We start from the raw sequence: 22,627 nt of genomic DNA on the forward strand, positions 1-22,627 counted from the left end.
CAAGTTGTTTATCTCGGTAAAATAGAAACTGAAAATAAAGAAAACTTAGAGATCATAATAACACAGAGAACACAAACAGGGCGGCTGCAAGAACCTCGTATTGCTCACTAAATATCAGACAAACAATAAGTGCACAGGTAAGATAGAAATATATTGTGTTATGGTGAGAGTGCAAGGAAAGAGATGATATGGATGGTTAGCAGAGTGTTGTGAATGTCGTGAATGTTACAGTATGCTTGTCAGTCATTTAATAATAAAGATTATTTATTATTATTTTGTGTCATTTTGTATTCTATTACCTAAAACCTGTGAACAATTAAAGCTTCTCTTTATTCACTAAACTTATGTCTAATTATTGTTGTCTGGTTGTACCAAAATAATGCAAAGAAAAGTCACTTATTATTATAAAGAGAAGCTTGTGACAGAAATATGACATTGTTGTGACAAGCAGTGTTAAAGTGACACAACTGACATGTACATATGAGGGGGTATATATAAATATATATGTGTATATATGTGTATACATTTGTATATTTCTTTATATTTAGTAACCAGGAATGCCTTCTTCTCATAGCAGGGAGTTTATAAAGTTTATTGTGTAGAGAGCCCAACGTATTTACATTTACAATGTATTTACATATGCGCTCGGCCTAGTTACTGGCAGCACATCAATGTTTATGTAAGCTGACTTCGCTCTGTTAGCAGTTCTGTGACTTCCTTGTTTTTAAAAGAACTCTCCCGCCCTCCTAACAGATTTTTAGTATTTCAGCACTTCAAACATCAGCGACCTTGGAAGCAGCTTGGCAGGAATGATCAGATGTTCTGTCACATACTAATTATAATATATGAGCCAAAAGATTTTTATTTTCTTTGGATACAGTACGGAGATATAAAACACCTATTAGAATATGTTTTCCTGTTCTGCTACAAAACTGATACACAACAATAAATCAGTGGAAAGTCCCCAAAGTGAATTTAAAATCATTTAAAAAGTTTGCTACCTAAATATTTTTTCACACAGTTTTGACAACTTTCCCTTCATACGCTGTAATGGGAAAACTCCCCAGCAATGAGACTGAAAATTACTTGACAAAGTCTAACTATTCCCTTTATAAAAACTAAACCGGAGGAGCAGTGGAAATGTATCCAGGGAAATGGTTTAAAAAAGCGTGTCTTGTTTTATAAATCAAAGTTATAATATATAATATTTATTTTCAAAAAAATTTGAAGTACCCTAAGCCCAGGAAAGGAATGATATCAGCATAATAAAGATTAAAGCAAAACTTTCATTGAAATGTAAAAATGACACTACTTTTACCTTTACTTCCACAGAGCCCTCGATCCCTTCACACTAGGCTTTAATTCGGTCATGCGTCGTCCTGAATTTTTCTTCGTTCCGGCACAAAGAAATCATCTTCTGGAGTCTTCTTACTGGTTCTGCTTGGTCTCACATTGTGCAGGCGCAAGATTCGGAGACATTTGTTCCTGCGTGAGATCAGCACTTTTTTCATTGTGGGGAAAAGCCCCTCAGCACATGCCTGTGCACATGCTGAGAGCAGCCTGAAGCCTCCTGGGATATGTGACGTATGGATCCCAGGAGGCTTTGGGCTGCCCATTCAGTCTTTACTTTTGCGGCAGGTAAAGACAGAAGGTGAGGGGCCACCCCTTATTTTTTTTTAAATTTTTTAAATGTGTTTATGAAAAAAACACATTTTTTACTTTATATTAAAGAGTTATCTACCCTTTTATATAAAGTAAAATATGTGATAGATCTGCTTTAAGTTACTTAAAGCAGATTGAGTAACTTAATCTGCCTTAAGTAACTTAACTTTTAAGTAACCTAAATTTTATATAAGACTTTTATGGGAGAAGGCTTTGACCACAACTCTCGCTTTATATCTGCTTAAAGTTGTATTCTGCTACTAACCTCATATTTTAGTCATACAAGAAAAACAAAACAAAAATGAGCATGTCCACACAAGTCACTTGTTGTAATTGGTGCATTAACACCATCATAAAATACATTCAACACATTCAGCATGATCCATTTTTAAAAATCTCCAAGGCCGACGTGTTTCATGTTGTATCCACTTCTTCAGGAACACATTATCTATAGATGAATCATAGAGCCGTAGCATGTGAACAATATTATATAAGTGACAAAAAGAAAAAGCTCTGTTATCAACAGTATGTTTTCAACAGAAGGGCTGACATTAATAGACCTGGCCCTGACTATACATTTGATATATTTAAAAAAGATTTTTTTATGTTTCTTAGAACCCATTTCTGTGGAAAAGGGAATGAGTACTGGATCTGGGGAACCAAGCTGTAAGTGTCTAGAAGTTCATTAATTTGTTTGTTAATATTTTATTTGTGTCTGTTTTAGTGTAAAATACCAAATACACATAAATCTTTCTCTCTTAGATTCCACCCAAGGATATGTTAATGGAAATCTAAATGATCGGCTTATTTTATATGATGGTGCAATAAAACGTAATAAATAAAAAAACGTTATTCTCTATGATATTCCGTAAGTATGTTTTCCTAGTGCTTTTAAGTGTTATTTACACATTATTGTACCTATTACTTATTTTCCTGTACATTTATTTTTTCAGTTATGTTGCCTGACTTTTTTTGTTTGCTTAGAGTTACCTCCCTAGTAATAAACCATTTACCTGAAGTGTGACTTTTAGTTTTATGTGTGTGAAAATATTTGTTTTATAGTTTTAATCATAACTTCCACGTTCAACCCCTGTGTGTTTTTTCCCTCCTTTTTAATAGTGGAAACAATTGCAACCCTTTCCCAGGGGGAAATTGGTACATATCTACAGAATGCATATCCTACCTAATTAAAGCATTTTCTATGTATTACTGTTTTTTAGCATTTCAAAGTGAAATTATGGATTCCCAACAAAATGAGAAATCAGTAAAAGACAAATTAAACGAAAAGGTAAGTGAGCCAAGGAGTGAAAAAAAATCATGTATATTATTTGATGCATTATTGAAATGGCAAGCATTTTGCATTGCTTCATTCATCATGCCAAAGAAATAATAAATAAAACCAGTATTTCCAGGTATTAGGGGATGTGTATCACCCTCCCTATTTCTTGACAGCACTAGTGCCTGGCACCCAGCACCTCATCTCTGTGAAATCTAGGATTCTCTTGAAACTTACACACATATGAGTGCAAGAAACATAAATATAAGCAACTTCAATGTCAATCTGTGGCAGTGACAAATGGACAAATTTACTTTAATCATTTGAAGATACTGAATGTACAACAAACGACAAAAAACCTTCAAAACATCAAAGTATACAGAGCATGTGTAGTACGGTATGTCTAGTCCTTCTGCCCTGTTGCCACTCTCCTTCATACACTCTAAATCAGAGCTGTGAAATACGTTGGTGAGAAAAATGTGACTTTCTGACAATACGTTATCCTATCACAAATGCATTCAGATGTGTAGATGACATACAAATTAACTTAAAGAGGAACTAAACTCAAAAGTCCCCCAAACCAAAAAAATTCACTTACTTTTATTCCTGCAGCGCAGTCGATCAGTCCAAAGGTCTTCGTGCCAGGCACTGCCATCTTCGCCTCCTCTTCCTGGTTCTTCTTCCTACGTCACCCAACCCATTCGTGAGATATGGTGAGGTAGATGGGAAAAAAATTGCATATCTTACTGTGCATGCATGAAATAGGCAATTTTTCCTTTTTCACGAAAAGGAGCACCCAAGAGCCTCCCAGGATGCTTGACGTAAGTATACCGGGAGGTTTTGTGCTCCCATTCATTCTTGATCGCCTAGACGATCGAGAATTAGGTGGCGGTGCTGCACCCTTTTTTCTCCAAAAACAAAGTTAAAAAACAAACAGAATTTTTACTTAACATAAAAGGGTTGTCTACCCTTTTATGTAAAGTGAAAATTGTGAGTTTAGGTACGCTTTAATGACCTTCAATTTGCAGATAAACCAAATCAGCACTGATAAACTAATATTTTTTTCTATTCTCCCCTAACATTCCAGTTAAGTTAAGAGGTTAACTGTTTTCAAGCCCTTTATTGGTTATTTAAATGTACCCAACAGTTAGATTTTGAGCTATTCTTTTTTATTTCTTTTATTCCACTTTCAATGCTGGTTTACAAATTCAGAACTGAAAATGCCTTTTATTTATTTGTAAATCACAATTTTGGTGTAATTTTAGACAGGGAAAGGTACTGAAGAGATGGTATGATATATGCTATGTTATTAGCTATGTAATGTTTAAAAGGCCCTTTAGCAGAAATAAAAAAAAATCCATGGAGGGTTTACAGTGGAGTACAAGAAGAGCTGGTTAAATACAAAAAGCAAATATTAGAATTTGTCATCACAATAGTATAGCAGGTTTTTTACTTACAAAGAAAAACAAATATTATATTTATAGATTATCATTGAGGGTTCAGAGTTTTGTTTACACTGGTGGTGAGGTTGTGGTGTGTTTACCAGTTCCCCAGGCAAGGTGCCAGCTGCAGGGAGCAGTGCAGGATCACTCAATTCTGAAGCAGGTATGAACCTGCCCTGAAGGTTCTGCCCTTTCATATGAGGACATACATGGTCACAAATTGTAAACAGGCCTAAAATCCCAAGGTGACGCTTGAACAAGGATAACACTGTTTATTGCTGAACTCCATATACCATATATGCAAAGTTTCACTCTTATTACTGGATCACTGTTGTTGGCTTGTTCAAGCATAGGCAGATGTCCCCTGCATTATCATTCCTAGGAGAGATTTGCCTTTTTATTGGTCTTATCCAGTGGTGTTCAACTCCGTTCCTTGAGGGCTGGGATCCTTGCACATTTTTAGTGTTTCTCTAACGGCCATTAGTCAATGTACTAAGGTATGGTTTAGATCAGGACTTTGTTTATAGAAATATCTTGTCCTATATGTGGCTGTAAGAAGTTGGACTTCGCTTGGACACCTGGTTTCAGTTTATGCCTGAACTGACAGTAGAAGTGGGAAATTCCTGAAAACATTAAAGTCTTCTTCATTATGGTTAAGATTGGTATTGATCTTATCATCATGAACCCCATATACCTTATAATTCTTACACAATTGCATGATGGTTGTTTATATTAAGCCATCAATTTACATTGGATGGATACTTTGACAAGACAATGTCTTTCCTTTGTAATAGTTGAACATTGCACCTGAAGTCAGTGTATACTTTTATTTCCCCTTTTGTTATTTTATGTTTCAGAATGAAAAGAAGAACAGTTTAGCAATCCTGGATAGGTCATGGTTGCCACTGCTGCTTTTATTGGCATCGCTTTCAGGTAAATCTTTTGTTTCTTAAACCTAAAAGAGTGTGTTTTAATTTCTAATTCAATGAACAATACAGTGTGCAACACATTCAGACCTATTTAAAGCCCAATTTGTAAAAACATTATTAATAATACAGCAAAACTTTTTAATAACAAAACAAGGAATGTTTATTGCATTTCCTTCATCTTTACTATTCTTGGCTGCTCCCACAAATGCTGACATCAGCCCTGTGCTTCAGCCTCAGATGAAACTGTATTTATGTGATTTCCATAATCCAGTCATGTAAAGGGTTTTTTCTCTCTTGTACATTCTATTAACATGAATATTTGAAGTGTGCAAAGGCTCACCTTGTACACCAAATTCATTGAAAAGGATACTTTGCAAAATGTTTATATAGCCCTTTAGGAATCAAATGTGTGATGGCCGGACCAAATGATGCTGAGGAAAATCTTCCTCCTGTTTTCAGCAGAATAATGAGATCATTCTAACATTTTCCTTACAAAATCTTAGCAAATTAATTTGGCTGTACTGTTATTTGATGTATAAAATGTACATAATTGTACTGTTAATGTAAATAGTGATATGCCAGGAATGTATTTTTTAAACAGGATTGTAAAAGGGGTCAATTTATAAAACAGTCAATCAGAAAGTGAATATTCCCTGCTGGAGAATCAATTACTGCCACTGAAACATATAGACCTGGAATATTCACTACCAGAGAATGTTTCAGTGAATATTCATTGATCCATAAATAGCCCCCACAGCTAATGTTCCCGACTTGAAAAACTCAGAATCTAACATATATTGTAGTAATACAGATCTTTGTATGGGATATGTGAGATGTTTACTAATTCAGCACAAAAAAAAAAACTAACTTTAAGAAAACACACAGTTTTACTTGTAAATGTATACAAAAAGAGTGCAGTAAGTAGTGTGCAAGTTTAGATTTTAGATCAGGTCAGGGGGTTGTCAGCGAACTAGAGTTTTAAGTTAATGAAATGGGATGCTAACAATTCATTTGTGCCTCACTATTATGGGTGTGTAGTGGGCACTGCTTGTAATTTTTTTGTCAAACAGTCCCCGCCGCACACCCATGATGGTCAAGAAGAAGGAAAAGAGTGTCTTCTGGAGAGAGAAGCTTCTCGGTCAAATGTACAAGTACAGGGAGCCAGGATGGAGAAGAGTGGTGGTGAAGTGCCGTTGCAGCGTCAGCTTTGTAGGAGTACAGCCCCAGAGCGAGAGGCCACCCCCTCATGTCTACGACACAGCAGCAGTGAATGACCCGCAGGAAGAAATTTTATCAGGCCAGGAGGCAGAGCGGTATGATGTGGGAGTATCTCAGAGGATTTGTGGGCAGCAGAGTAAGAAGAGCAGGCCAGCATGTAAGTCATCTCAGCGTCATAGAATTGCAGAATATCAATCCAGAGGCTGGAAGTCATCCCCAAGGTGATGAGCTGTACAAAGGCCAGCACAGAATAGTGTGTCAGTAGTTTTCACTGACAGCTGCAGTGCACCTTGAACTTCTCAGCAGGCTGTTCTATCCCCTGTTCATAAAATAGGAGAGCAACATAATTCAGTTCCTGGTCCATCTTCCACCGGCAAGAGCGCCGGCTTGGGTTGGCAGAATTTTTGCTCCCAGAGCTAGAAATTCAGAAGACTCGGCAGTGGCTTAGCGTGCAGGGGTCACTAACATAGGTGAGTTAGGTCAATTCACTAATTTTAATATGTTGAAAAGCTTAGTCAGCTCTTCATCTAGGTTTCCAGACTTTAATCCATCAGCCAGGAAAGAGATTTTACTAGGTAATGGGGTTTAGGTCTTATCAGTAATGTAGGCAAGGGAGCCTTAACCCCCCTAGCGGTAATCCCGAGTGTGACTCGGGTGGAAAAAACTTGCAAAAAGCGGTAACCCTAAGTCACACTCGGGTTAATTTTGGAAGCCCCTCTTACCTGTCCCCCGCGCTCCAGCAGCGATCGGACGATCCCCGGAGCCCCCTGAGTAATCTGCTTTTAAATGCCGCCCGGCCACGTCGCCGCTCGCATCCGCAGTTAGATGCAATGCACCATGCAGGATTTCTGCATGGTGCATTACATCTAACTGCAGATCCGAGCAGCAATAGTAAATTCTGGGGGTGATGCCAGCTGCGATTTCCCACTGGTATCACCCCCAGAATTACTATGTAATCTGCTTTTACTTTTACTTTTACAGTAAAATACACTACAAAACACAAAAAAAAAGTATAAATATACATTTTAGTGCACCAAGCACACACCATTTTGCCCACTATTGGCCCTGATACTGATCTGACCTTTGGATGGCTTATAAATCACTTCCTGAATGTATCATTTCATCACTTTGTCTTTGACCTTGATTGTTCCTGACTGATTGCTGGAGACCACATGGCATCCAAAAGGCATCTCGCTGGTGCAAGCGCTGTTTTGGAGAAATTTGAAAGCAGCAACCTGGGATGAAAATTGAGGCTGAATGCGACGAATCGGTACGCAGGTACGATGGACAACAACAAGGTGCTCCACACCTGAGGTTTGCAATAAGCAGAAAGTGGGAACCTGTAACCAAGGATTACATTTGGCTGTTTTTGGGCTTGGTGATCCTGCAGGGAGTTGTGGGCAAACCCATGCAGAAATGGTACTGGTCCAAGAATAAAATTATTGCCACTCCATTCTTTGGCACAGTCATGCCAGAATACCGCTTTTCCCTCATCATGAAGTACCTGCTCTTCGCAAACAATGAATTTGATGAGACTACCCATCCTGCACCAAAACTGAAGACAATTTGGGAAGTGTCTCAGATGATTCTACAAAATTTCCAGCAAACCTATGTGCACAGCTGGGTGCAGTACATTGCATCAAAGAGGGCATGATTTGTCATGAAAACGTATATGCTGTGCGAATGCTCATCTGGCTACATTTGGAATACAGTACTGTACACTGGAAAAGGGACACAGTTCAACCCCAGATACAGCCATTATGGATTGGCAACATCTTCAGTGCTATCCCCCATTGAGCCATTGCTAGATCAGGGCTATTGTGTCATAACTGACGATTTCTACACCTCTCCTGAGCTTTATGAGTTCCTTCTGCAACACAGAACAGATGCCTAAGGAAAAAGGCATCTGCGTTTGCAAAAGGGAAGCTGAAGACAGGAGAAATTGTTGCCTGGCAAAAAGGCAAGATGATGGCCCCGAGATGGCGTGACAAGAAAGATGTGTGCCTGATAAGTACTGTCCATGATGCCTCCACTGTTCTGGTACACACAAAACGTGGGAAAGATGTTGAAGGCATGGGTGGTGATTGACTACAACAACACTATGGTAGGTGTTGACAGAGCTGACCAAGCCATGACATTCTACCCAGCGATGAGGAAACAGCAAAGGAAGTACTACAAGAAGATTTTCAGGCATCTTGTTGAGCAGTGCCTATGGAATGCCTACATTCTGTACAAAAAAAATAGATGCCCGTGAATCATTCAAACTCCATTTTGCAAGTTTCCGAGTCCATAGTCAAGAACCGCCAAACACCATTAGTGGCTATGAATAGACCTGGGTGTCGTGCTTCCACCGTTGTCAACCAAGAACGCCTGACCGGTCATCACTTCATTGAATACATCCCACCAACCCAGAAAAAGGCAGCTACTACAAGGATGTGCGTGGTTTGCTGCTGAAAGACAGATGACAGAGGAAGGAAGAAACACAAAGAAACCAGGTTCTACTGTCCGGACTGTGATGTTGGACTTTGTGCAGTACCCTGCTTCAAAATGTACCACACCTGGGATGTCTACTAAAAATGTGAATATATTTTTATTCTAAAATCTGCATTTAATTTATATTATTATCAATAATATTGCACCCTTGTTTGGAAAATTTCAGTGATAATTTTTGATAAATTATTTTTTTTGGATAAATTACATTGTTGTGGTCTATTATTTCATTATTTTTTTTAATTATGATTTTTAATTATGTATTATATTATAATTTATGATTATAATATAATAAATAAAGATAATTATTATACCCGGGAGTTAATCCTAAGAATTACAGGGGATAAATGCACAACGTGTTCAGTTAATTTTATTCTTACTAACCTGTGTGAATTTGCAGTAATTTATTATTTAGATTACACTAGAAGGAATGTGTGTTTTTTGACAAGTAGAATAAGACTGTGTAGAAGGGAAGGAACAGAACTGGGAAATAAGGGGAGCTTTCATATAATGTAGATGCAGTTAAAATATAACTAAACCTAAACTCGAAGATGCACATTGAAGAAAAGGTTGCAAACAAGCAGCTGTGTTTATCTTCTTGCAGAAGGCACATTGATCACAAAAATGTGCAGGAGGACATTACGCTACCTTAATTACTTTTTTTTAAACAAATAATTAAGAAAAATGTTTTTTTTTTTAAATAATGTACTTTTTATTTTCAGGTTCTCACTGCCTCGATATTAAAGGTGAACTGCACAGTGACGTACTCTTGCCGTGTGTTGTAATCTACAAGGATGAATTTGATTACAGTTTACTAGTGGTGAACTGGCAGAGACACGAAAATGATGCTTTGGTGCATTCATTTTATCATAGTTCTAGTCAGCCTGAGTATCAGGAGAAGCATTATCAAGGGCGAACCCAGATTTTCTTTGAATCACTGCCTAAAGGAAATGCATCTCTACTTCTAAAGAACCTTACTAATTCAGATGCTGGCATTTACATCTGCAATGTCATTCTACAACAGTCCAGTGGATATCTCACTCAATATATTAACCTTACAGTTGTTGGTAAGATTTTCCATTTTAAGATATAATTAGGCTGTTGCAAATTCCTAATATTTAGTGGTCTATTTATAAATCAGTTTTTCTGATATTCATCAATTTTCTAGGGAATTTTTAGGTCATGTATTCTAAATGGCAATCAGAGAATGTCAGATTCACTGTTTTATAAATAGATATCTTTGGTCTTTAATTACTGCTATTCCTAAAGCATATGGAAAGGTAAGATTTACCTAATTAGTATAGCCTTTGAAGTTAAAGCAGCAATTTAAAGTTACCGTATTTTTCGGACCATAAGACACACCTGATCATAAGACACACCCAGGTTTTAGAGGGGGAAAACAGGAAAATAATATTCTGAACCAAATTGTATAAATAAATATTTAATAAAATATATACTTTATTGTTTGGGGATTATTTGTTCCATACATTGCTACACATCACACTTCCCCAGCATCTATATAGACATGAGCTGCTGATAAACACAGGGAGGGGGAAGGCAGGGCTCTGTGATCGATAGGATAAGGTAGGGGTAGACAGCTTTATGTTTTCCCTAAACCGCGCAGGGGAAGGCTGCGGAACGAAGGGGCCATGCTGCAGGGGGGATGCCAGGCTAGATGGAACTGCAAGCCCCCCTTGGAAGCGTGGGAGGGTATTCAGAGCATAGGACGCACCCCCATTTTCCCCCACTTTTGGGGGAAAAAAGTGCATCTTATGGTCCGAAAAATACGGTAATTCAAATACAAAAGGACTTAGTACGTCTAACTCAGGGAATAATTTTTAAAATGGATTGCAAAGTTGCTTCATTCTAACTTTGACTTTATTTTTGCCAACATGTCTGTGATAACTCTCAACATTTAAATGATGCAGAAAAAACTCAATATAGTGATCCTGTTTCTTTAAAGGCATTTTTGACTTAAATTCTGATCCTGATCACCCTATTGGTCTGCAGCCTTTGTGTAGGGCAGCACATGAGTAATAATTTATTTAATAACGAAAAAAAAATTTCAGAAAAAGAATAGCTGCCAGTATTAGACATAGTGGTAGCGTCAAGGAAAAGGTCTTTAGTGTCAAGATCTTTAGCTTCAGTATATACTGTATGTGTCCTGTTAGAAGTGAATGCCTACATATTAATAAAAGCAGCCTACATGAAGTGGTAACCTAATTAACATAAAATTATGTTGTTCTATTAATAATCTTCTGCATGTTTGTCAAATATAGTTTAGGAGTTCCACATTTGTCTATTAGTCCTTCTGAAAGGACATATTTCACTTAATATTCCACTTAGTCTGGACACACAAACTGGTCAAAACATTGAGAACTTTATCTCTGGGAACAATGTCTTAAAGTTTTCATCCTCAGACAGACAAAATATCACTTATATATCTCCTAAATCTAATAATTGGAAATCAGCATGGTTATTTTTACATGTTTGCCCATCAGGAACACCCTGCTGAAGTGCTCTTTAACCCTATTTTATTTTCAAACTTTCTGTTACTTCTTGTCTATGATCAAATTTTTGTTCAGCAAAATATTACTGTATGTCAGCTTATCCTGGATACAGTTGTGATTTTTTTTTGTATGTGAATTTGATTTGAAGAGAAACCACTATATGTGTACAGTATTATTGAGGCTTTACTTTTACATACAAGATGCTGTGTTTTCCACATTACTGTTAATTCTAGCGGGACAAAACATATGTTGGACAAAGGGTTGTATGTGAAAAAGGAACTGAACTCCATGTTCAGCTCAGCTGTGCCCAAAAAAGCAACATACGGCACACAAATCATTACTTGCTTGTGGTCTTCCTTCAACTAACCTTTTCCCATTACTAATTTACCATGCCTTGATCTGTCCCTTGTTGGAGGCAACTATCTTGGCACAGCAGAGTTTTGCTTTGTAATGTCACAAGGTGAACAGTGAGCATCAACATCACACAATTGTCTGAGACTAGTAGTCAGAGGCAGCAGTGCTTTAGATCTCACATTTGAATAATCAACTAACAAATACTCTTGTAGGCACAGGGGTGTCCAACACATCTTTACATACCAAAAAGTACTGTACTGCACTGTATATTTTTCAAGAGCAAGGCAAGGCAGACGTTATGTTATTCAGGGTACTGCTTGATTACCATTTTTAAATGTTTCCTAAAATATTGCAAATGTTTACATTTTTGGAGTGTTCACTCCAAAGCTAATTTTCAATATGCATATAGTTTGCCATCACCACCCAACATGCTAATTACATATTTAAATAAAGCCTTTCTGTTTTGATTGCATATCCTTTTTTTGGCCAGCGGTTGCCAACCGGTGGTCTGCAAGCAAATTTGGTGCTCCATGGCTCTGGCCGGTCCTTTTCCACTGGGGGTCAGGGGAAGGATACTGCTGGGAGGGTGCACCGGCCAGAGCTGCCGACCATGTCTCCTGTACGGATCACAGGCTTAGAGCCGTGGACACAACCTGCCCATTCTCCCGATGGGAGAGTGAGAGGGTTCTGGCATCATGACGTCACTATAGGGGAAGTTTCTTCTCCTTTAAGTGACACACAGCTCCCCACGCATGCACGATACGGAGTCAGTGAAATTATTGGTCTCTGACATCTAAGAGGTTGGCGACCACTGTTTTCAACCCAGTTATATCATCACAGTCTCTCTATGCTTTTATATGGAAGGCACATAGATCATGGCTGGTAGTAAGGGTCATTAGGGTCCTGTACATAACTTTCTAATATATCACAACACCATGCCTCAGCACTTATTGAAAACCTTGATGCAAGCAGTGTGTTGGCTTTTGGCAGAATGTATGCAAATAAAAAAAATGACTACAGAACTATTTCAAATTAATTATTCAATAAAATATTGAGGAATGTACAGGGAGTGCACTCTCTCCTTCCCTGTTTATATTAGACCAATCATCTTTCTAATTTTACTTTTAGATGCAGTTTCAGATACATCTAAAATGAGTGATACAAAATGGATATTGGTTACAGCACCGACGATAGTAATGGTAATATTGGTATTGGGAGCAGTACTGGTAGTACGGCATTACAAGAGTTCGAAAAGGAAATGTGGACCACCAGATACAGGTACCATAAAATGTTATATATTAACATTTTCTATTGGTTAAATGACAAGACTGCCTCCTAAGTGCAAATATGAAAAATATAAGCTCTGCACTCCAAAAATAAGTGATATAATTCCTTTTGTGATCTAATCATTGCCATTCTGTAGTGGAGTATTTTTCCATGTTAGCCATCAATTAATGCAGAAGGTTTAATAGGGGTCGTTTTATAAAACTGTGAGTCTGACATTCCTTGAAACATTCTGTGATGGGGAATCAATTACTGTCATTGAAATTAGAAAGACCTAGACAATTAGCTCAATAGCCAGTTAGTGACAAAAACGAAGTTGGCAAGAACAGGATCAATTTCTTGCAAATTATAAAAAAAGTCCCAAAGATAGCATCAACTCTTTCAAGTATGATAGATAAATGTCACAGGTTGTTTTCTTCACTTCTTAATCATCTACATTAATATGACATCATATAAATCATACTTTGTATTGTTTAACAGTGAGGTGACATTTGATTCATTTGGCCACTCATACTTATACTTGTAATATTGTAAATGTTGCAGTCAGCAGATGGCAACACTGTCCATATCATTACAAGAGCAGCACATTTACATTTTACATCGTATTTCACTGTGTGCAGTAGATTGAAAAGACTCAGACATTTGTATGTTCCAGAGCTGCACCTTCTGCTAGGTGTAAAACAGGTGTAAACCTGCTGCTACCTGCTACCATGCTACTATTTTCTTTTTTGAACCAGAAATATGTGACCTATGTGAAATAAATGCACATTAGTAAGATAGCTTTATCCTATTTTTCTGTGTAAGGAGCAATTAAAAGCAATGAAAAATGTTACATTTGGCTGCAGTCATTTATAGTTACACCCTCAATGATAATATTATTATTGTGTTTTTTTTTTCAGAGAACGAGTTCTTAATTAAAGATACGCCAGGTAAGAGATGCTAAATTGATATGTACAGAGAAACAGGACTTTAAGGGCATATATAAAACTCCTAAAACATTTTATTGGTACATCTTATTTAAAAGTAAAGTAGAATACATTAATTTTTGCAGTGCCCCAGAATGGGAACCACTGTGTCCCTATATTACAATATACAGACATACATCCACTGCTTCATAAACATATGAGTATAAATACATAGTTGAAACATCATAGCAAGTCTCACAAGAAGTCCAAAAGCCCAATAGCACATTTTTTAGGGTTCGCGACAAACCCTGCTTTCCTCATCGCGTTTAGCACTGCCTGAACTTTTACTAAATGCAAGGCACTATGAATAATTACATCATCCAGGTAGGCCACAGCATATTTTTGATGGGGTCGGAGTACCTTATCCATCACCCGCTGGAACGTAGCTGAAGGATTCTGTAACCCTAAGGGCAAATTTTGGTACTTGAATGCTCCGTCAGGGGTCACAAAAACAGTATTCTCCTTAGCTGACTCGGACAGGGGGATCTGCCAATATCCTTTTTGTTAATGTATCTAGCATTCCCCAACCGATCAGTCAACTCATATATCCGGGGCATAGGATAGGTATCAAACTTTGTGAACTGATTCAGTTTACGGTAATCATTGCAGAATCTCCAGCTCTCCAGGAGACTAACACAATTGGGCTCGACCAATCGCTCTTGGGCTCCTCTATAACCCCCATTTCAAGCTTTTTTTTAACTTCCTGACGTATTAGCTCTCATCAAGCTTCAGGAATCCGGTAGGGTTTCAACCTTACCCTTTCACCTGGAGGGGTGATAATATCATGTGTAGCCATGGATGTTCGTCCAGGCAAGTTGAAGAACATATCCCTTTTTTGGAGCACAAAATCTCTTGCTTCCTGTTGCTGACTCTTTGACAAAGTGTTTGGTATCCAGACTTCTGGAAATACAGAGTCAGACTGAGCGGGTAGCTCTGTGGTCCTCACCGTTAATGCTTCCCTTTCTTTCCATGGTTTGAACAAATTCACATGATAAATTTGCTCTGGTTTCAGCCTACCAGGTTGGGTAATGTTATAGTTTGCGTCACTAAGTTTTTCCATGACCTCATAGGGGCCCTGCCAATAGGCTAGGAACTTACTTTCCACCATGGGAACTAGTACTAAAACTCTATCCCCAAGGGCAAAAGAACGGATACGTGCACCCCGATTATAAATTCTCTGCTGTGCCAACTGCGCTTGGGCCAGATACGCTTTAACCAAGGGCATTATCTGCGCAATTCTGTCCTGCATTTGTGCCACATGCTCATTGACACTACTTTGAGGGGAACTTTCACTTTCCCATGTTTCCTTAGCAATATCTAACAGTAGATCGCAAAGGCAACGTGAGTAGATCGCAGAGCCCTGCCTTTCAAAATAAACTTTAAAGTGCACAGGAGTTATTAGGTCCAAATACCATTCCACTATGACTGATGATCATTTGGAAGTCTGTTTGAGGCTGGCTACCAGGAACTACTGTCCGGACTATGCAATTTTGGCTGATTCCATTCAGTTTAAGACGTCATCGGAGTAAGGTAATGGCCAAAAATGTACAGAATTGTATTGTGCCATACAGGTTCATGCTGTTATGCAAGGTAAAAAATATATATTTTAAATAAAAAGTATACTCGGTATATATAAATAAATATATGTTTACAATTTTTATTGTTGAAATATTTTGACTTGGTTGTTTGCGAGTCAAAAAATTGTAGGCACCCCTGGTTTAAACCATAGATTCCAGTTATACAAAACTTTGTGTACTTATCATTCCTGATAGCAAGTATTCTTTCATAAGCACAGCAAAGATTTAAGTCATTTTTAATTTCTATATGATTTAGGAATAAACCACATCTAAAAAAAATGATTTTTAATACAGAAATATTGGCCTGCAGAAAAGTATGTCCATGTTCGCATTTAATAATTAGTGCAATAACCCCCCTGGCAGTATTTCCGAGTGTGAATTTTAAAAAAATCCATCTTTTTGATTGTCAACCTGTACTTCAAATTCAGAAGCCTGAACTGTTACATCCCTATTTCCCTTTTGCCTATCACAATTCCCAATTTCAGGCTACCTCTGTGCCATCTCCTTTGTTGGGCTCTGATTTCCTATGGAACTTCTTTTCCCTGTTAAGATAATCACTAAGCTGCCCATGCTGACAGCTTTCCCTCGCACAGCTGTGCTGCTGTTGGCCTCGCAGGAAAGCGTGGAAAGAAACTTCCTATCTCCAGCGTCTCCGGCACCCCGTCCTGCACCTTTAACGCCTTCCTCCCCATCATTCCTTCAAATCTCCCCACTCACAGCCACCCAATGCCGATGAACGCCCCCACCATCCATGTCAGGTACACAGCAGGAGAGCCAGCTGCACACCGCTCACTCCGTCATGAAGCAAACTCCGCCCCCGTATACAAAAGGCTGCATTGGTAAATAATGACATTTGTCATATGTTGTTTTAGAGGGTGTACTTTCATTTTCTCATTCAATTTACAACTGTGTGTGTGTGTATATATATATAAAAATATGTATATATAGCTGTGAGGCTGTTTCTTGAATTGTGTTTGAAAACACCATATCTTCTTAGATAGTAGTGACAGCACTGCTTTAGTACAAAGGTGCTTTATGCTGTGAAAACCAAGTTAGACAGTGTACTCAAAGCTCTTTGCTTAAGAAGTACTAACTCACCTATTATGTAGTTTACCTGTTTCCTTTTTGCTTTTTAGACCCAATAATAAAGTACAAAGAATACATGAAATCGAATACGAATAAGCGTAAATATGAAGACATTTTTGAAAGGCAGCTAATTGTTGTGGAAGGAAGTCTTTATATTACATCTCACTCAGACGATGTCAGCTTTGGAGACAATCAAAAAATGATAAACGTGAAAAAGCTATTCACAACAGCAAACAAACATCTTATGTCAAAAAGAATGCATCTTGTTGGTGATGCTGGGACAGGGAAAAGTTATTTCTGCAAATGGCTAGAGGAGGAATGGGTAAATACAGGAAGTCCACTGTATCAATGCATTATCTATGTGTCTGGCAGGAAAATAAACAGGAAAAATGAAATAACAAGGGTGGAAGATATTGTGGAAGAAAAATTCAATAAACTTTCTGAAGTTATTCACATGTCTGATGTTTTGCTCATTCTTGATGATCTTGATGACCTTGTGTGTTATGCAGTCAATACTGGAACTGATCTGCCTTTTGAGAAAGAAAATAACCTGGATACTGATAATACTTTGCAATTAGAAGCCTTAATAAAAGACATAATTAATGAAAAATTGCTTCCTGAAACCAACATTTTAATTGTTTCTCGCCGTGACTCGCCAGTCAACAAACTGCATAAAGACAGCATGTCTACATTTATACTTCAAGAGTTTAATGAGGATGAAGCAAGCAATGTCTATGTCACGGCTGGCAAATCATCATCAGATGATACGTATAAAAGTGTAAAACGTATTTCCAACAATCCCGCTTTTGTTTTAATGATGTGTAATCTCAACAGTTCTGATGAAAAGTTACATAATTTCACCAGTCCTTATGAGATGTTAATCTTTTGTTTTCTTCAACAATATTTAAAACAACTCCATGGTTATGGTTCTGGGACAGAAATTCTACAACTGGTGGAGGAATCATATCACAACTTTGTAAAAGCAAAGAAAAATAATCCAGAGTCCACAAAGCTATGGGGGGATTTTCTGAACTTTTTCAGCTGCACAAATCTAAAATATCAGTGTGTTATCTTGAGAGATATGTTAGCTGCCCTGCATTGCGTATGGCAACCAAAAATGACAGAGAGTTTAATAGAATGCTTAGACTTCTGGCTCTTTGGAGGAAAACACACCTGTTCATTGCTCTGCCCTGTTACCAATGAGCACAACACAAAGTACTATAATTTCATAAGGTTCTTTATGAGACTTCTGCCTTATCCAAATTATGACAGCCTATGTTACAAAACTCCAAACATGGATGATAATCTACGCAAAATGCTCAGTGACTATTTCAAGAATAGGCTGAAGGATCACAATGAGAACTATGAAAAGCTTGCAGTTGTTCACTGTGTTTTTGAGCTGCATGATGAATTTGTAACCAAGGAATTTTCTTCCATTGATCATTTCTCTCTTCTGAACATACCACTGAATCCCTTAGACATCCGAGCCCTGGTGTACTGCTTGATAGATGCAAGGCTGCAGAAGTTGGATCTGAGGTTATGCTCTCTAACAGACAAATATGTGGAACAGCTGAAAAATATCATCAAGAACACAAATTATGTCTTGTAAGTTTTTGTGTTGACTTTGTCAAGTCATGCATTGTAAGAAATGTGAAAACTATCCTGCTTTTTAGAGAATATGTAATACTATATGTGTCCATTTATCGAAATGACTCTATAACAGGTGAATGTTGGCTTAATAGCAATATTTTAAAAGAAATTAAGTCCCTGAGCACATTTGGGCTACTAAAAGATATTGTGGGCTGCCTAAACTCCACACTATACTGATGAATAAACATAATGGCTCTTGAGTTGTGCTATACTAAATCACCGGGGCTGACAATTCCTAAACATGGCTAAGCAAACTTTTTGTTAAATTTAGTTTTTTACAAAATTAAATGTTTTATACAATAGATACGTTTTTGGATGTGGTTACTGGTTAGATGGTCCTGCTTCATTTAAGAGCATATATTAGAACCATGTGCTTATCTAATACACTAAAGCTCATGTCTATTCAGAGATGAAGATACATTGCTAAATGTCAGCATATTGTCCCATTATAGTCCAACTATCTAAAAACAGTGCATAAGATAAAAACATATGATGCCAAGCCATTAATGACCCTGTATATATACCCATTGAAAAGCACACTTTCCATGAGCTGCGGAATCTTGGCTTTCATGCTGCAATGCTGTTTGTGAGAAATTGTAGAAATACCACTAATAATGTCAGGCTGCTAAAGTTGAGCCTGCATTAAAACCGAATTCAAAGATTTGGATATATAAAAAGCAACAACACCGAATCCAAGTGTGTGCCACTCAAACCAATTGCATGTCCATGAGCAAAAGGCATTAAATGTATTTTACATGGAACTAGCATAAATACCCGAATATGGTTTGGAATCAGCCTCTGTTTATCTCCTGATGGTTTTTGCACCACTGGGACAATCATAGCTTTATTGCTTCAATTATACATACAAGAGGAAAGAGATGAGAAAAATGAGATAAGTACACAAATAGATGTGACCAAACTGTATTGTTTACCTGCAATAAGGAAAAGTGAGGTCACTGACTCAGCTATGTTGTCTGGCCTTCTGAAGGTTTATTCACTGAAGCTTTTCATTTATCCAGGTCATCGTATAGCTAGTAGTCACATTCAGCTCAACTTAATTGAACTACTAGTAACTATCATTTAAGAAATGTACATAAGTGTAATAAGTACAACATATTATGTGAGGCTCCCCCCACATAGAAACTCAGCAATAGAATATATATTTATAAATTTATTTTGTTAAACCCATATTGTTTCTACACCCCAAGCATATGTTTTGAAATCTTTGTTTGTTCAGAACTAACGTTATCATTTAACACTTCTGCTGAAAATTAAGATAATTCATATTTCTGCTGAGAAAGGGTCATTTAGGTAATCTTCTGACGGCCTCTAAATGATGAATACTATGAAGCTGAAATTTCCCCTATGGTTGCTGGCACTTTACCTTTTTTCTTGTAGTCTTAGACATTTCTTCTTTCTTTTCTAAGACTTGCCTTTTTTCTGTTTTATATTCTGTGCATTTGTACAGATCTGTGAATTCAGTAGCAGTGATCTTGCCACCCGAGTTACCCAAAGACATACTACAGAATACAAAAAATATATTTTTTTTATTTTTTAACCTACTGTCAGTTTCTTGGCATTTTCAGTATAATATAAATACTAAAGAAAAGCTGAAGATACCTTGGTAGGTAGATGGTGTTAGGATTTGCAACTCATTAAATAAATGGTTGAAATAAATAACACACTAAGATGAATGAACATTTTTAATGATGGTTTATTTTACATGTTATCTGAAATGTGCATGTTCCTAGTTGAAAAATAATGCAGTTTTTGGTATTAATTTAGGCTTAGCTCAAATAGACTGACTGAAAACACAGGAACTTTTTTGGGGAAACTACTACAAGAACCTCAGTGTCTTATCGAAAAGCTTGCGTAAGTAATATTTTTATTTTACTTGCTTTCCTTTTAAACTACAGGTGTAGTTTTAACTTAATTAGTTTTGGAGACATGCAGACATTGCATGAAACAAGAGCAGGTCACCTACTTTTCGGTTTTTATTACGCTTTTATTTTACATGGTTTTCCCAGAATTCATAAGGGGATCCTAACAGTGGTATGAATACTTGCTAAACCCCCCAAACCTTTCCCTTTCCTTTTTCTTACCTATTTCTGTTTTTAGTAATAGATGTGCTAGTGCACAACTGTTCGGAGACTAGTTTACCACCATTTGGAATAGAAAATAGCATTCCTAAATGCAGGGCTCCGCCAATGACAATAAAGTAATTTGTGAATTGGATACATAATGTCTAATTTAATTTTTAAAGCTCCCTCTTTTCCTTTCTCACCCACTTTCTCCAGCCATGCTGGAGGAAAGGGTAGACAGTGCATTTACAAAATAAACACAGACCAGAAGGACCAATTATTTTATTATTATTTTTTATATAATATTTAAAAAAGGAAGTTGAAGTTGGGCTTTTACAAGTGTTTTGGTGCAATATTGCTCGGCTCTAAATATACTGTAAGTAGTGTCATTTTTGTCTGGCAGTAGCATTAAGGGGAGGGGGTACAGCATGTGTTTAGCCTATGGAATCAACATTGACAAAAAAATGTCCTTCCTTGACCTCTCTCAAATAGCAGTAAAAAAGCGGGTATAATAAATAATGAAACTAAAATTACATTTAAATAAATAACTTAAATAAATATGCACAGTGTTCACAAATAAAATTTGTGTTTATAAAATAAAGAATTTAGTGATACAATAGCTCATACTGAACAGCACATTATATGTTGAATCTAATAAATATTTCCAGATTTCATTCTATATAGAATATCTCTCATTTATAAAAATGAATATTTTATTGTAAAACATATATCATTTTTTTGTGTAGTAGCATTTTTTATGGTGTGCCTGTAAATTATGTAATAGTGCAGTTTACACTAACAAAGCATGCCTTATGTTGGATTTGTACAGCTTGGGAAGCAATGACCTTGGTCCACATGGTGCACAGGCTCTCTGGAAAGCTCTGGAACACAACACAAGCCTGAAAAGTCTTTATCTGTATGACAACAATATTGGAGATGAAGGCACTATGGGGATGGATGAATATTTGCTAAAGAATAATTCCCTTAAGGAGCTACAGTATGTCATTATATTTTATTAAGAGAATACCTTTTTCTTATTTTAAATACACTTTTTATATTACTTAGATCCTCATCTTCTCTATTCTTTGATGCTTCCACAAAAAAGTGGTTTTGAAATGTAAAAAAAAACTGACATATTTCAAGAGTTATGTTTAATTCAGATAAGTGGTGGAAAAAAAAAGGAAAACACATATTCTGCTTGATTGCTTAACGGCTTTTGCGGGCATTTGCCAATGATATAAGGATGAGGTATAGACAATTAGATATGTATGAACATGAATTTAGCAATCAGAGGTCTTTAATAAAACAGTAAATTTGACATTCAATGAATCATTGCCAGAATACCTGGCACATCCCCCCTTCCCCTAAGGGTGCTGAGGCTGAGGTACATCATATCGTTCTGGCCAATCAAGATTGGAATCAGGAAAAGAAGAAGAAAGATGGCAGGCCCATGACAGAACAGGGACAGGTGAGTATATACAAGGTTCAGCTCAACACCATACCCCCCCCTAGCGTTCTAATTCTGTCAGTTTTTTGATGCAAAAAGTGATCCTATTTTTTTTTTGCATAGAAATTTTTGTTTATATTGTGGCCCTGTAATTCTTAGGATTAACTCCCGGGTATATTAGTTATATTTATTTATTATATTATAATCGTAAATTATAATATAATACATAATTATAAATCATTATTATAAAAAATAATAAAAGACCATGTAATTTATCAAAAAAAAAATGTTTTTTTATCAAAAATGTCCAACTGAATTTTTCCAAACAAGGGTGCAACATTATTGATAAATAATAGGATAAATTAAATGCAGATGTCCTTTACCTGTGGGGCTTGAGAAAGCCCCTCAAAATAACGTTCATAGTGCAGGACTCCCATAATTCAACCAGTCATGTACCTAATTCAACGTATTAATTCAACATGATTAAACGATCATAAAAATGGTCCAATTTCTGTTAATGGCTTTTTAGCATAATCATGTCATTCCGTTAATTTCTACCAATGATTCAGTTCTGTATAGTGTCTTATAATATTACCTTATTTCTGCTTTATCAGTTTTGGAAAATTTAAACTAAGATGGGATTTTCCAATCTGAAA

At 36.8% G+C, this 22,627-nt stretch overlaps 1 protein-coding gene across 2 annotated transcripts; it reads left to right on the forward strand.

Annotated features, from left to right (window-relative positions):
- On the forward strand, positions 1–21,590 carry LOC140324219 (uncharacterized). Of its 2 annotated transcripts, none has more exons than XM_072401902.1 (11): positions 1–137; positions 2,278–2,328; positions 2,425–2,530; positions 2,883–2,950; positions 5,238–5,313; positions 9,740–10,084; positions 13,010–13,159; positions 14,065–14,094; positions 16,844–18,398; positions 20,229–20,315; positions 21,354–21,590. In XM_072401902.1, exons 3-11 carry the CDS (start codon positions 2,521–2,523, stop codon positions 21,541–21,543), a joined length of 2,511 nt encoding a protein of 836 aa, XP_072258003.1. In that variant the 5' UTR covers positions 1–137; positions 2,278–2,328; positions 2,425–2,520; the 3' UTR covers positions 21,544–21,590. The 2 variants fall into 2 exon arrangements, with proteins under 2 accessions (XP_072258003.1, XP_072258004.1); XM_072401903.1 differs by lacking the exon at positions 1–137 and adding an exon at positions 1,632–1,651.
- The last annotated feature ends 1,037 nt before the right edge of the window (positions 21,591–22,627 follow it).

The sequence above is a fragment of the Pyxicephalus adspersus genome, chromosome 2 (assembly GCF_032062135.1).
Source record: "Pyxicephalus adspersus chromosome 2, UCB_Pads_2.0, whole genome shotgun sequence".
In the NCBI taxonomy this organism is placed as follows: domain Eukaryota; kingdom Metazoa; phylum Chordata; class Amphibia; order Anura; family Pyxicephalidae; genus Pyxicephalus; species Pyxicephalus adspersus.